Source organism: Scardinius erythrophthalmus, assembly GCF_964197995.2.
Source record: "Scardinius erythrophthalmus genome assembly, chromosome: 24".
Lineage (NCBI taxonomy): Eukaryota > Metazoa > Chordata > Actinopteri > Cypriniformes > Leuciscidae > Scardinius > Scardinius erythrophthalmus.
The window spans coordinates 8418394-8434869 of NC_138244.1; the positions used below are offsets into that span (position 1 = coordinate 8418394).

At 36.2% G+C, this 16476-nt stretch overlaps 1 protein-coding gene across 1 annotated transcript; it reads right to left on the reverse strand.

Annotated features, from left to right (window-relative positions):
• Positions 1-1479: 1479 nt before the first annotated feature.
• On the reverse strand, positions 1480-12709 carry hal (histidine ammonia-lyase). Its single transcript, XM_081356239.1, has 20 exons — positions 12425-12709; positions 12206-12266; positions 11699-11726; positions 11541-11615; positions 11360-11432; positions 10196-10262; positions 9550-9587; positions 9279-9404; positions 8932-9071; positions 8761-8808; positions 6974-7121; positions 6640-6735; positions 6496-6554; positions 5418-5498; positions 5142-5207; positions 4898-5063; positions 4640-4774; positions 2418-2526; positions 2223-2292; positions 1480-1840 (listed from the first exon to the last, which is right to left on the reverse strand). The coding sequence occupies exons 1-20, from the start codon at positions 12669-12671 to the stop codon at positions 1709-1711; spliced, it is 1965 nt and encodes a 654-aa protein (XP_081212365.1). The 5' UTR covers positions 12672-12709; the 3' UTR covers positions 1480-1708.
• Positions 12710-16476: the final 3767 nt, after the last annotated feature.

Genomic DNA, 16476 nt, shown 5'->3' on the forward strand with positions numbered 1-16476 from the left:
TTTCATGAAAATGTTCTCACAGACAAAAAAGAAAAGATAGGGAGAGATGTTATTGCAGTCCTAAGATGTTGCTGTTGCAGCTAATCTAGTTTAATCACCTTTCAGAGGAAAAGAGAGTGAGAGAGAGAAAGAGAGAGAGAAAGAGAGAGAGAGGGAGGCTGGCCAGTATTGTAATGGACATTGAATATCTCTAACACACAGCAGCAGCTGCCTCTGACATCCCCCAGTATAGACCCATCCTGCACTCTTCGTCACAAAACCACCGCTAAACACTAATAATAAGCTTCAATCTGTCTATCATCACAACTACTCATTTGGATGAAAAGGCACTATAAAAGTGGTCCATATGACTTTTTATTAGTGCTGTCAAATCGATTAATTGTGGTTTATCGCATCTAACAGAAAAGTTATATATATATGTGTGTGTGTGTGTATATATATATATATATATATATATATATATATATATATATATATATATATATATATATATATATATATATATACTAACATCTATGTTAGATGCGATTAATCACGATTAATCGTTTTGACAGCACTACTTTTATATATTATAAGTCATATTGTATGATAGCTCTATGAGGAACAGAATGAAATCTAGAATTTTATTTATTGAAAACTTCTCAAAACGGACAAATGTGTGTAAACATTTTTCACAAAAGCATTATTAAAACCTATTTTAACTCAAAATAAACCAACACTGCAAAAAATTATTTCTTTACTCAGCATTTTTGTCTTGTTAGTACAAATATCTAAATATTTTTATTTCTTAAATCAAGAAGCAAAATGACAATAATAAAAAAAAAAAAATAATCAAAATCAAGCGTTTTTGCTTAAAACAAGAAAATATATCTATCCATGTGGTAAGAAAAAATAAAATAAAATAAAGTTAATTAGTCGTGTTTTAAGATTTTTTTTCTTATCCCATGGACAGATATTTTGTTCTTATTTCAAGCACAAACTCGCTTGATTTTGATGATTTAAAAAAATTCTTAAGTCATTTTGCTTCTCAAGTAAATGTATTTAAGAATTTTTGGATATTTTTAATGAAAAGCAAAGCAAAAATACGAAGCAAGAAACAATTTTTGTAGTGAATGAACTTGCTAGCAACACTCATGTCATTTGTTTCCTATAGAGAACACGTTCACTCATAAAATGAACATGTTGAGACTTTTTTTTTTTAAAGGGAATTGGCTATAAGCCACAAAAAGCAGTGTTTGAGAAAAGTCTGAGATATATTTCACGTGGCGAAGATGAGCCACAGAACAAAGACAACATCCCGCCATTTGTCAAAATACCTCTGTGTCATGAGTTCAAAGATATTTCCTTTAAGACCACACTGATGAAATCATTCAACAGACATTTCAATATCCGAGTGAAAACATGGCACAGCTTCTATCCTGCTGTCACTGTGGGATACCTTCTGAGGAAGTTGAAGAAAAACTAAACTAAACAAATATTGGTATCACAAAACATTTATTCACCAAAACACTCAGAAACTGAAGAACTGCATAAGGACCAACAGATGGCAAGATACAGTAGAACCGTCTGGAACATTTCACATGTTATAATGAACTCCATTCAAAGAAAACAACAGTAAGAACTATGCTGAAATATGAACACATTTTAAATGCTTGGTAATGTATTAAATGTGAGACTAGAGAACAGTATCAGCAGGATGCCATCTCTGTCACTCCAGCCTGACCCGTTTCCGTGGTGATGGGGGCGGGTCCAGAGCAAAGGCTGTGGGGGAAGAGGGCCGGGATTCTGGGATGATTTCCATACAATATTTCTCAATGTATGGCCCAGCAATGTCCCACACCTGAATGCAACAGGCAAGAAACAACATGGCGTGAGAATGTTATTAGTGCAAAATTCGTCATTGCAATGCTAGAAATTTGTGGGTGTCACTAGAGTAGCTAAAGGTTTTGAGTAGTTTATAGCATGTGGTTGCTAGGTTTTTCTGGGATGTTTTAATGTCTATATGAGGTTTTGGTCTGGATTTTTTCACCTGTTTTATGATCCACCAGACAAGTAATTGTAAGTCTGATTGTTTAGAAAAAAATAGCATAACTCTTCCCACCAAGACTCAACTTGTGAGCTACCATTCATGTCTGCAGCATAAACAGTCCCGCACCAAAGGTTAATAACTCTGAGTTTTGAGGTTGGTTTTAATAGTAATAGTGATGCCAAGAATACCTTACCTTCTGGTCCACGAGAAGCCGATGTACAGCTTCAATGTCTGGAGCCATGAACCTGTCTTTCATCCAGGGCCTGAGGAAAAGAGAGAAAAAAAAGACAAAGTAGGAAGAGACAGATGAAAGAAGGTTTGCCAATTATTAACCTGAAAGTTCAATATATTGGAGGTTTTGGGGTTAGTGTATCATTGTTCAACCTACTTTACTGTAGAGCGCACAAGGTCGTACACTTTCTCCAATGGGGTCGTTGTACGTAGGGGGCGTAGAAACTCAATACCCTGACAGGCAGCTAACAACTCAATGGCTAGCACTGTAAGGAAACATAAAATGGACATATCCAGGTTTAATTTCTCTCAAAATTACATATTCTGTTCTGTATTTGAAGATCAGTGGTCAGTAAACAAAAAGTAAAAAAATTACAAACAAATTTAAAAAAATCAGTCATTTCAATAGGAATCTGTGGAATTTGGAGGTTTTGCGTTCATGCGTAAAAGTTTCGTTCATGTTCAAGTTGGTCATGCAAATTTACCAGAGTGAACAACAGAAAGCTGCTTTGTACATAAATTATACGTAACTCTTTCCCCGCCATTGACGGAATTTTCTGGCTATCCATGTTTTCACTATTATGTGGTAGGGGGCACTATTACGCATCTTCTGAAAGAGTTCAGAGTCTTCAGATCAAAACACAGGTGAAGAAGATTCAGAATCAAGCGACAGCTTATCTAAGCAGATGCATATGTAAAATAACACGGTCACTGACATTAAACAACATATAAATAAAAACTGGCTAACGTTACAGAATAAAAATGTCGACCCAGGACGAGCTATAGGACTGTGCAAACTTTGGGGCTGTTGATGGACTCGATCTACTCCATCTGTGTTTTGATCATCGTTCTGAATCCAATCCAAACATAGTCTTTGACAAAAATGTGATTTTCTTTGCGTTTTGCTCAAAATGTTGCTTTTTTATGAAACTTACCCACATAATATAAATACATTAAATGTATGTAATAAAAGATGATTTTTTGGGGGTTCAAAAGCAGTTCTTTCTTTTGATATATTGCATGGTCAGATATTCATGCAACGAAGTATTTTAGGGGCCATGAAACTTTTGTTGAATTTTTTTTCAAAAATGCTGGTGCTGGCTGGTGGGGAAAGAGTTAAAGGAACACTCAATCTTTTTTGGAAATAGGCTCATTTTCCAACTCCCCTAGAGTTAAACAGTTGAGTTTCACCGTTTTCGAATCCATTCAGCCGATCTCCGGGTCTGGCGGTAGCACTTTTAGCATAGCTTAGCATAGATAATTGAAACTGATTAGACCGTCAGCATCTCTCTCAAAAAAATGACCAAAGAGTTTAGATATTTTTTCTATTTAAAACTTGACTCTTCTGTTGTTACATCGTGCACTAAGACCAACGGAAAATGAAAAGTTGCGATTTTCTAGGCCGATATGGCAAGGAACTGAAGGGATCCAAATTTAAGAATCTATTTCAGATATGTTTCCTTACATAACATCACGGTGAAGAATACTGATTTTAGCATTTGAGGTTTTAATTTAGATAGTATATAAACTGAGAAAGTGATTATTGAGTCTCTAGCAAGAGTCTCCTATTCCTACCAGACCTGTTTTCTCTATTGTGTTTTAAATAAGTCTTTAATGGCTCTAGCCAGTAGCTCCAAGACGCACCCTTTGTCTTAAATGGCTCTGGGATGGCCCGTGGAACCAGAGTTTCCTGGCCAGTATCAGCATTTGAATAGGTATGCTGATTAAATTGATACTGGTAAACACGCTGGGGTCTGGGGCAGGTTACCTTAACCTGTATACCTCATTTACATGCTTTGTTTGTATTTGTCTCCACCTTCAAAAAGTCCCTCCTCCTAAAATGCCTATAAGATAACATGTAAAGTTATGTTAGATCAGATCATGTTGGAAGTTTCTACAGCCGTGTACAGAGGAGTTCTCAATAAAGAATAACTTCCGTTGAACGCGATCCCAACTGTCTCCTGGTCTCTGCTTTGAAGAAAGAAAAACTTTACAACAGAACTATACTCTCATTCCTGCGTAATAATCAAGGAACTTTGCTGCCGTACCATGAGTGCAGCAGGCGCAACTGTTTAACTCTAGGGGAGTTGGAAAATGAGCCTATTTCCCCAAAAAATAGGAAATGAAAAAAAAAAAATTGTCTGCAATTTCACTGAAATATTGCTTATGTGACCGCACCTTTTAGCCACCAATTCACCAAAACATAAAATAGTTATGAATTGCAATGAGATTGTGTTGAAAAATTCTAAGTATTATTACAATTTGTGCTGTTGTGCTTTTGTGCTTCAGTAGGGGGCGCTATAATATTAAAAATTTCAGCTAAATTGATTAGTGGATGATGTCAGTGGGTAAACAGGAGGTTAATATCAGGTTTTGGACCTTGCTCAACGTGCTCGACCACTCTGAGGGCTTTGCGTGCAGCCCAGCCACCCATGGACACATGGTCCTCCGTGGCCGCGCTAGTGGACAGGGAGTCAATAGAGGAGGGGTGGCAAAGCACTTTGTTCTCTGACACTGCAAAAAGAAATGTATCTGTTTTAGTAAATGGTCAACATGACTTCAGTACAGTAGTCAAAATTAAACTTTCCACTATTTGGTAAAGGAGAGTTATAGTCTTATGAGCTTTGTGATGCTAACCGAGAGACGCGGCAGTGCAGTGCGCGATCATAAACCCAGAGTTCAGGCCTCCCTCATTGACCAGGAACGCAGGCAGTTCGCTGAGAGAGGGATTGCAGAGACGTTCAATGCGCCTCTCGCTGATGGAGGCCAACTCATGCACTCCGATCGCCAAATAGTCAAGAGCCTAAGAATGGAAGAAGAGAATGTGCAGAAACGTCGTCGAGACTAATGATATAAATGCTACTGTGGTGAGATAAAATACCTTTGCTGGATATTCTCCATGGAAGTTTCCACCGGATATTGTCTCACCTCTCTCTGCAAACACCATCTAACTCACAGTCAAGGGCAAATGTACATATCTGTGGAAGAAGCTGGTGTAGTTATGGCACTGACCAGCTAACCAGACAAACCTTAACACCAAAGTGATTCTCTAGGGAGAAGTGTCCGGAAAACATTTTCAGTTGGCGATTTGAAGAGACATGAGCAACACTAGGTTGTTCAGGTTTCGAACTTGTATATACAGATTAAAAAAGGATACAGGATTATCTGTGGCACTGTTGATTTCTGTATTGATGATTTTCTTGACAAACTCTATTGTGTCATTGACAATTCCATGGACCTGCAAAATGTAAGGAAAACTGAATAATATTGTTCAAGTGTGTCAACCAGTGTTATTTTAGGGGATTTTTACACGTCAGCGTTTTTTAGTTATTAACCTGAAAGTTCAATATATTGGAGGTTTTGGGGTTAGTGTATCATTGTTCAACCTACTTTACTGTAGAACTAAAATGGGAAAACTTTTTATGTGTTTTGGCCGTTCATATACACGACAATATCGCTTTGGCGGTGACGTCATGCGCAGGCATATTACGTGTTCAGCAGTCGAGTAGACGCAGTCTTTCTTTAGAAAGTGACATCGCCAACTACTGGCCTGACATGAATAATACAGCATTTTCGTGGATCCTTGTGAACAGGGATCGCTTTGACAATGTTGTCGTCTGTACGCAAAAAAGCAAAGGAATTTTTTTTCCGTTTTAAGTACGCTGTCATGTAAATGTACCATTAGTATTACTATTACATATTAATACTATTATAGTTTTTATTAATATTTTGCATTTATTTTTTATTTTTTCTGTTTTAATTATTTTAGTTTAATTTTTTGTAAAGCATTTTTGTCACTTTTATTAGTTTTTTTTTATAATATTATTATTTAGGTTGACAATTATTATTATTTTTTTTTAAATTTAAGACAAACTGAATTAGAATATAGTTCACACGTGTGTCAACCAGTCTTATTTTAGTGTTACCGTAATTTGTATTAGATTTTTAATTTTAAATGTTCAGCTTTTATTTGAATTTGAGTTCATTTTTAGCATTTTTTTAATGTGATTTTGTCATTTTTATTAGTTTTTAATATTATTTAGGAGTAATTTTTTTCCAGTTTTAATTTTGATTTATTTCCAGTTAATCATTTTAGTGCTTCAGCCTTCAACTTTTCATCTAATATTTATTTTTAATTTTAGCTTTATTTCAAAATGTTTTTAATAGTTTCAGTTAAAAAAAACGTCACTTAAAAAATGTATTTAGGGTGACCCAGAATGGGCTCTGTATGTTACCTGTGGACAACAGCGCATAGTGTAGGCATCTTGAACTCTGTCGCAAAACCGATGGCTCTCTGCAATTAGAAAAAAGTAAGACAGGTTACCACCAAATGGCTAAATATGAGCTTTAATGGAGCATATTAAAACGGCAGAATTCACCTGCAATTTCAGACGGGTGGTGATCAGAGTCTAACAGGGAACGGAAGCGCAGGGCCACTTCCTTCTGTCCCGGATGAGGTCGCAGTTCATGAATATCTGTAAGGAAATTGGTCTGTCATTAAAATTGTTTATTGCATCACCATTGCATTGCATTACTCAGAAAATTGGAGGAGGGACCGTGACTTTATATGCAAGGCAGTGATACACAAATACGTTTTGTCTCCCTATTAATGTTTTGTCTGAGAAGTCTTGCAGTGTTTACAGCTTCTGTCTGCAGAACTGAGAATCAGTGTGTAAACATGTCTGCTTACACAACCCTTATTTTTGTCCTCACCACTATCAAAGGCTTTGGTGGTCCCCTTGAGGACTTCCAGGGTCAGGGCAGCGATGATGTCAGCCTGCCGGGCGATGGCCTCAGCTCTCTCCACGGCCTCTGCTCCCAAAGAAGTGATCATCTGTGTCCCATTGATCAGAGCCAGCCCCTGTGGAAAGAGATAAACATTACACACACTCTTATCACAGAATAAAATTAGCACCTAGCAAACACTTCTGAACATTTTAGGAACTGCTGAGCAACCACAGAATACTCTAGGAGCCACATAGCAATTGCCCTAGCAGACACATACTGTAAACGTTCAGTAGAAACTTCCCAGGACACTACAGAGTCCAACAGTGCCCGCCCACTTTTTCAGCGGCATTCAAATCCCGCAGGGATTTAAAAAGTCTTTGTTAAAGCATAATAAGCCATGAATCAAGCCAACCAGCTACAGGGTGAATCACAACATTACAAACTTTGATTTAAAGCAAAAAAGTATTTGAAAATTGGAGAAAAATACAAAGGTACAAGACTGTGTACATAACGGATTTAATGAGGGAAAGAACTACAATCCCAGCGAATAATATATTTGAAGTTTATTGCAAAATATGCATACATTTACAAATATAAGAGAGCATATTTGAGAGCATATGTAGACTGACTTTATCACATCATCTGGAGTGCTTTTTTGGAGTAGGCGGAGCTAAAGAGCTCTTTTGGCGCATTTGCCTGTTGCGACTGATTGGTGGAATTTTTGTACAGCATCATGTGTAATATAGTTTTTCACAAATTCCCCAGTTAAACACGAATATTTGAAAACCAAGTTGAAATAATGCAGGCTAACGGCTTCAATAGAAGCTAATATCATCGACTAACACCCCCGTTGCTCACAGTTGGGCTGTCTTTAAAGGTTTAGAAGTTATTGTTAAAAATCAATTTCCTTATGGAGAGTTTTCACCATAGATATGTATATGTAGATCTCACGTTCAACCTATCCAGACACGTTGGCGTGTCCACCATATTGGAACAGGTGACATGACACTGTTCATCACTCACACTAACAAATCAATGAATTTTCATCAAAAATGTTAATTATCACATTAATGATTAACTAAATGCTGTGAAAATCATCTGCTAATGTCTATTGAACATATACAGTACATTTGCAGTCAACTTGCTCTTAAGTGGTAATGGACTTGATTTGACTGTTCCAATATGGCGGATGGCTTACGTATAACAGCCCATAGAACAGACACTAATGATGAATCTATGTATATATCTAATGGTTTTCACTCCATACTGTTGCACTCTATAGGAAAAACATAGCAATGCCCTAGAAACCACCCAGAACACGTGCTTGACGTAGCATAAACAGGAAGCTGAGAGGAGAGAATGAAGTATAGTAATAATAGTATAATATTACCTTGAGTATAAACTCCTGAGGGAGAAGTTCAAAGAAACTTTTTCAAAGACGCAGCAACTATAAACATTTTTATAAAAGTATTCATAAAAGTATTCTTTGAAATGGCACTCCATGTTTCATATGCTGTGCCAAAGAAACAAAAATACCCAACAATACTCTCTCCAGTTAAAACATGCTTGTGAAGCTACCACTCAGAGCCAAGCCTTTATGCTGCATCACTTTTAAAATATTTATTTTCTAATTCATATAATTGTTCCCTTTGCAATGCAAAAAAACAAAACAAACTTGTGTTCAGACTTGTTTTGTTGAGTTCTGCCCCACAGAACAGCTCTAAGTCAACAGAGATAAACATGTTGACTGCACAATGGGGGATTAACCGTACCTCCTTTGGCTTCAGAGATATGGGCTTCAGACCATGTGCTTCCAATACCTGCAGGCAATACAAAGGTCAAATGGGACTTTAAAGGCTAAATGAAAAGTAAATATGTTTATGTCTCATTATCATTAGGACAAAGATTTGCAACCACAGCCTCTCCAAAGACAATGTGCTCACGTATTTGGCATCCGCCCAGCCGCTCTTGGGTGACCACATCTTGCCTTCTCCCATCAGGCCGAGGGCGAGGTGAGAAAGAGGGGCAAGATCTCCGCTCGCACCTACCGTACCCTTCTCCGGGACATAGGATAAACAGGAGGCTGAGACGAGAGAAGAAAGAAAATGGTACAAATATCACATTGAGTAAAAACTCCTGAGGGACACGTTCAAAGAAACTTTTTCAAAGACGCAGCAACTACCATAAAAGTATTCTTTGAAATGGCACACCATGTTTCATATGCTGTGCCAAAGAAACAAAAATACCCAACAATACTCTCTTCAGTTAAAATAATGAGGAATCAATGTACCATTGAAGGCCTGTATCATGCGGTGCAATGTCTCCGGTGAAACCCCGCTGTACCCTTTGGCCAAAACATTGATCCTCAGAGCCAGCAGCATTCGAGTTCTTTCAGGACTTAAAGGACTTCCCAGACCTATAATCAAAAATAATAATCATATAGTAGACAGAATGAAAGTTTCAATTCATGACGAATATTTCTATGATGAGTACATAGCTTCAAAATGTCATACAAAAGACATATGTTCGTACTTATATTTATTTCAACTAAAATATGTCACCTGATGAGTGTGAGCGCAGAAGGTTTTCCTGAAGCTCCCTGAAAGAGAGAAATATGTGAGATGCTGGTAACGCTTCACAATAAGCTTTCATTTGTTAATATACTATTAGTTAACTAACCAACTAACAATAAACAATAATAGTTTTAAAATGTACTAATACATTATAAAACTTATATCAGTTAACATCAGTTAATGCACTTTGAACTAACATGAACAAACAATGAACTATTGTTTTATTAATTATTTTATTAACTAACATTAACAAAGACTAATAAATGCTGTAAAATATATTGCTCATTGCTCAATATTTCGTTTCAGCTATTGCATTTACAAATCAGTCATTTTTTAAATAAACTCAATTAAATGCGAAAGATTTAAAGAGTAAGAAAACATTTGGTTACACTTTATTTTGTTGTCCATGTCACGGTGTAATTATACATTAAAGTAATGAGTAATAATAATGAACTACATGTATGTACTATATGGTTAGGGTTAGGAATAGGGGTCGGTTTAGGGTTAGTTGCATATTATGCATCATTTATAGTTATTACTACAGTAACTACATGTACCGTGTAACAAGAACACTGTAAAATAAAGTGTTACCAAACATTATATAAAAAAAAAAGAAGAAAACAATTATTAATACTTGAGCTTGCTGACTGGGATGACAGTCCGAGCAAATTTACCAAACCCTGTAGTGATGCCATACACAACTAGAAAAGGAAAAAAGAAAATAAGAATGATCATGTGGAGTCATATTTAGAAACCCCCCACTATTTCATATTAATGAGGATATTTGTGCTCTTGAAAATACCAGTAGAAAATACCATAGATACCAGTTTCCAGTTTTACAGGATGCTTGTATATTTTACAACTTAAAACCGTATATTTCATTAAGTGATATAATGTTAATATACCTACTTTAACTACCAAAATCTACCTTTTTATCTTAAAATGTACCAATAACCACCATACAGTTGGCACAGTAGAAAGCCACATGATGAAACAGAGTTCATCGTAAGCGGCCTGTTCATAAAACAAATATAGACGGTGCACGGGGTCATAGACATAAACACACAACGCCATCAGAGTAACATACACAACACTATAATAATGCAATAAACATTTACTAAATATCATAAAATGTAACACACTAATGCACATTACTGATAACACAAATAAGAAAGAATTATTTATAAAAATGTAATCATACGTGATGTGTAACTGAATTCTGGGAATACCTTTTTTTTACCATTAAATTGTATGGTAATTCATAGATTTTACTTGCAAAAACAATACGTTTGATAGTATTTTACAGTAAAATTACATATAATGTGATATTAAGCCATTTACAGGTTTTCACCATATGTTAAGCTTACTTATTTTTAAACAATTAACATGTTTTTACTATAGCATTTTTACAATATTTTTCCAAATATATTTATATATATATGTTTTTTACAGTGTACTAGTCCAAATCAAAATAACCAACTTGTAAGAATCTATGATATTCTGAATGTGGTCTCTAGATATCGCTCAGGATTCAATGTATGTCTAAAAATGTTGTTCTTAAAAAAAATAATAATTTATGATTCCATGAAGAGCATTTAATATCCATGGAATGTTTCCACTGCACTTACGGAACTTTAGATTATTAAATTGCTCTTCACACTAAGCAAAAATGTTTCTTTTAATATATATTCACAGAAAGGATCTTTGGACCCTATTGGAACCTTTATTTTTAAGAGCAGGTAAAAAAATCACTTTGAAAAAACGCACATATTTCCTGTAGATTGGATGTCATTCTCACCTTTGTTTTCTTTCACAATGGTGTCCAGAAGCTCTCTCGATTGCTCAACTTTTTGCTCGGCCTCTGGGGTAAGCTGAGGGTCAGATGAAAGTTGCAATGCATTTCCATTGAGAAATATTGTTTGTAAATGTTCATTCTTAAATCACAAAACAATTGTAGACATCCAGCACAACCCACTCACCTTAATCTTATAGAGGCCTTTCCCTAAATTCACCAGATCAGTTGAGGTCAGGCTGTTCCCATCTAGAGAAATGTTCTGAAAATGGACAGCTGTCATTAATAGTACTGACTGATGACGGTAAAAGTGCTGGATTTGTTGTACTGATATTTCATACTTACTTGCTCTGGTTCTCGATATGGTCTTATTCTGTTTTTAACATCCATATTAAGGACATTTTCAGAGTTGTTCAAGTTTACTGAGTAGCTTTTGAGAGATTTTCCCGAAAGACAATCATTTACATGTAAGTCGGTATTTTGTACAAAAATAAATGAATGATTCCAAATGTGGACCAGGTGAAACATTACATAAGTTATGAGCAAAAGGTTTTAATATAAAACAACAACAAGCACTGTCAATTTAATGCATTCTTTTAGTGCTGTTACTTAAAAAATGAAAATTAAATATTAAAATATATGAAATAAAACTCTGTAATAAGGGATTTTCTTCCATGCAATTTAAGATTTAAGCATAAGATATGCATTTAATGTCTTTGAATGATCCTAATTGGAGGCTTTTCTCAGCAAACATTGGTGTATATGATTTATTGTGATTCATTTGATTAAGTAATCAGCGTATCATATAATTTATTTGATTAAAATTTGTAATGACTGACAATATAAAGATACAGATGTGACGTCCCAGGCTGACTTGGAATGAAATCTTGTGGCATGGTGTCTCCTTCAATAGCTGAAGATAACAGTAAAATAACACGTTATTAACTCATCTTGCAAAACAGGATTCAGTAATTGTGGTAAACAGCCTAAAATAAGTCAGTCAAGAACTGAATGCTTGAAGTTCAACCTCTCGACAAACACTGAACAAATAAGCCATATTTGTAACATTACCAAGTTCAACGAAGTCATTGTCCTCAAGCACATCTTCTATGGTATCGTCATTGTCCAGCAACCCCAATCCCTGACATCTTCTGACCACAAAACACACATCTTTGACGTGCTGGATCCCTCCATTGTCGGGTTTGTTCTTGATGTAGCGCTTGAGAGCTTCGAAACCCAACCATTTGATGCTGCAGGTGGCATCTTTGCATGGGACGGTTAGCCACTCGTCCCGAACGTGGACCGTGAAGCGAGGCATCTCCAATGACAGAACAACTTCACAGGCTGATACCTGAGGAGTGTGATCAGCAATGCAAATCACTTCACTGGGTGCTGTACTCAAATTGTAATGGGCCAATCAAAGGCTGTTCTGTGGACCCCTCCTTTAACCACAGAAGACAGAGTACATGGTGGTGTTTGACTATGTTATCTCTGCACCAAAGGTTCTGTGTTACGATACGCTGTTCAAAAAGACGAGAATCTATCAGTCAACAAACTGTTAGACTGAGTGATTTCCTTTCAGTTTGTGGCTTGTACAATTTTGCCACCATCAGCACAAATACACACATTTTGAGTAAAAAAGTTTAAGACTACTAATTTTGCAATTCTCTAATTTGATATTTTCCTTACAATTTACATCAGCATTAAAAGTTGAGTAAAAAAATAAAAATAAAAAATTGAATTACAACAAATTTAGAGCATTTCAGATGTTTGGACTCTACTTTCTGTAATTGTTAGACTGATAATAATATAATTTGGAAAATAGAAGAATCTATCTTGTATTTTTCTCCTTTATAAATAAGATCCAATAAATAAATGCAATAGAACAATAGAAAGATAGAACTACAGAGTGATGGATATCGCAAGTATGTGGTAAAACCTCACAACTGTTAGTACAAAAAGTACAACGCACAAAATTACACATTCACTTTTTCACCACACCTCTGATTAGGTGTGGTGAAAAAGTGAATGTGTTATTTTGTGCGTTGTACTTAGTCAATTGAACATGTGATTACATGTTTGAAAAAACAGACTTTTTGATGGTGTCATCAAAGAATTACCTTTCATGAAGTAATTGTCTTTCACAATGCAATGCTCACAATACTTTTGGTATGCTTCTCATCTGATTTACTTAAATACATTTGACCAACACTTAATCCAACTAATCTTAATGGTTAATCACTGAACCGTTTGGTAAACCTATAGATTTTCATTTCAGCAATATACAGTATATGGATTTTGAGAACTACAGAAATAAAATGTGTGTTTGTACGAACATGTAAATTACGTGTTCACACATGATGAATACTCGTTATTGCTTATTGATTTCACATACTGGTAACCACAACTGGTCACTATATATAAAAGTGGGGGTGTAAACACTGGCAATTTCTTTCAACATGGAGCAGGATAGACAGCAAGGAATAGGAAGAGCTCATGGACAAGGGATCCGTCAAAGAGGTGGGCATGGGCACCAACAGAGAGGTCAGAGAGATGGGCATGGGGCCCGTCAAAGGGTTGGTCATCAGAGAGAGGGAGGTACAGTAGAACTGTTAGTCTCTAATGAAGTCCGGGCCATCATCGTTGATCATGTGGTGAAAACTGTGTAATCTGTCTTTTATAGTACTGTACTGTACTTTATAGTACTTTATGGCATATTAATTTCAGCACTTCTAAGGCCGATTTGAAACATGCTGCATTGTTTGCTGTTGGATGAACTGATTGTTAAAATACTAAACTGAAAGATGATCATACTGTTGTGTTTCAGTGATAAAACCAAATGTTCTTATTACATTACAATAATCTTGTGTTTGAAACAATGATTATGTGGACTGAAAACAAGTGTGATCAGTTTGGATTTTTGCACTAAGAGTTTTGAAAATGTACACCTTACTTGTGAAAATAGTACCTAAAGCAAATAAAAAACGATGAACAGACGGACAGATAGATAGATAGATAGATAGATAGATAGATTTACGTTGTTTCAATCCTTTTTGAAACAGCTTTAAAGGGGTCATTGGGTGCAAAATTCACTTTTATATGGTGTTTGCATATAAATGTGTCTTTGCCGTGTGTGGACACAACCACCATACAGTGAAAAAAATCCATTCACTCAAACTTTTTTTAAAACCTCAGAAAGTCTAAACACTCTCAATAATCAAGCCATTTGGATTTTCTGAGTATTATGACGTCATATTGCTCATGCTCCGCCCACGACCAATGACGGACTGTCCCGTATTAGCATATTTCCGTCCTCAGCCATTTGTAAACTTTACGAGTCTTGTGTCGACACGCCCCATGGAAGAGAGGGGTGGGGTGAGCAGTTGCTCATTATCATTTAAAGAGACATGCACTGAAACGGGTTGCTGTGAACAAAGCTGTTTTTGAAGAGATAAAAAGCGTGTTGTTTTACACAACCATTGAGAAATTTTAACCAAAGTATGTCACAAACTTTACATGAAGACCCTATGAAGAATCATACCAACTTGTGGAAAATGGGCATCCGATGACTCCTTTAAATAAAGCGTCAGGTAAATCTAGACAGTTAGCGCTCCCTCCAGGACAGACAGTGAATGACTGTGTCAGTTGGTGACATTAGTCCTAAACAAATGTTATTTGCATTTTTCATAAACTTATGAAAACTCAAACATCTTTAAAGCTTATCCAGCAAAACTTTTGAAGGACAGAAAAAGGCAGAAATTCTGACATGTTTACGACTGTCCAGTGACAGTGAGGAATATTTTAAGCAGACATGTGCAACCTATTCTGGCAGAGGCTTCAAAACTTTTCTCTCTGTCATCAAGTCAAACCACATCCAAGTCTTTCCTTTACATATTCTCTCATCTCAGTTTCTCCGGGCCCCAGACTCTCGGAAAGAGGCCCTTACAATTTCATCATTCACTGCGTCCTGCCATTGGCCAGACTCCAGCTAGAAAAAAACCCTAAGTAAACACAGAACCACAGACGTTCCTCACGCATGGGGCCTGAGGCCTGAGAGGAGCCCCTTGTGTCGATCACACCCCTCAGGTGCAAAACACTCTCCATATTTTGGTACTCTAAGGGGCAGAAACATGTCCTGATGTCGGCAGGATATGTGGCTTGTTAATTACTAAAATAATGAATTTCGTCTTGTCCGTTCTTTTCTTTAAAGTCCCCCTGTGGTGAAAATCAAGCTTTTAATGTTGTTTATATGTCTATGTGGTGTTTTTAATGTGCTTTAAGACAAACCATGTGCAAATTCATGTCAACATCATGCAGAGTATTTTCTCCTTAAAACTGCAGTGAACCAAAGACCGTCTCAAAAACGCGGTTTGAAATCACTGGTGTTTCTGATGTCACAAACTACCTTGTAACCAATCAGATCAACGTGTGATCGTCAACGAGTGGATCTCTGAGCTGGAGTGAGTGAGTGGAGGCGGGGCTAATTTGCATATTCATAGAACCGCGTATACTAAATGAGGCAAGGGTGTAGAGTTACATTCAAGTTATTTTAAGGCATGAATAATTTTTTTTCAAGGAAAAACTATTAAATATGTAATTTTGGTGATCAAAGATAAGTTTTAAGGGATCAAATTATTGACTACAGGGGGACTTTAAAGCAAACCAGCTGATAGTTAGGCACATACAATGGAAGTGAATGAGGCCGATTATTGTTTCAATACCACAGCCACAAAACCAAACAATGCGTGTTGTTAACATGATTTTAGTGTGAAAAATCACTTATGAACCTTTTCTGTTAAATATTTTGTTAAAAGGGTCATGGTATGGATAAAAAAAATGAACACTTTTAATAAAGATTTTAATAATTTTTAAAATTTTAATAAAGTTTTATGCGCTAAAAATAAATATAAATGAGGAAAAATTATTACTTTCAACCCTCATTCTGAAATGATCAGTTTTTTAGGGGCGGCTCCTTAAGGCCCAGTAGCACCTTACTGCAGTACACGAGATCCAGGGGGCGGAGTTGGATCCAGATATAAGGGGTGGAGATTGGTAGGTTTAGGGATGGGTTTAGGGATCAGGGGGTGGAGATGGGTAGGTTTAGGTATATGTAAGGTGGGAGG

Excerpts from the sequence above, each read along its gene's own strand:
- hal (XM_081356239.1), bottom strand. The coding sequence starts at position 12,671 with ATGCCTCGCTTCACGGTCCACGTTCGGGACGAGTGGCTAACCGTCCCA. Across the intron at positions 6,736-6,973 it reads CACCAAAGCCTTTGATAGTG|ATATTCATGAACTGCGACCT; the intron begins GTGAGGACAAAA and ends ATTTCCTTACAG. Across the intron at positions 2,293-2,417 it reads CTTGTGCGCTCTACAGTAAA|GCCCTGGATGAAAGACAGGT; the intron begins GTAGGTTGAACA and ends TCTTTTCCTCAG.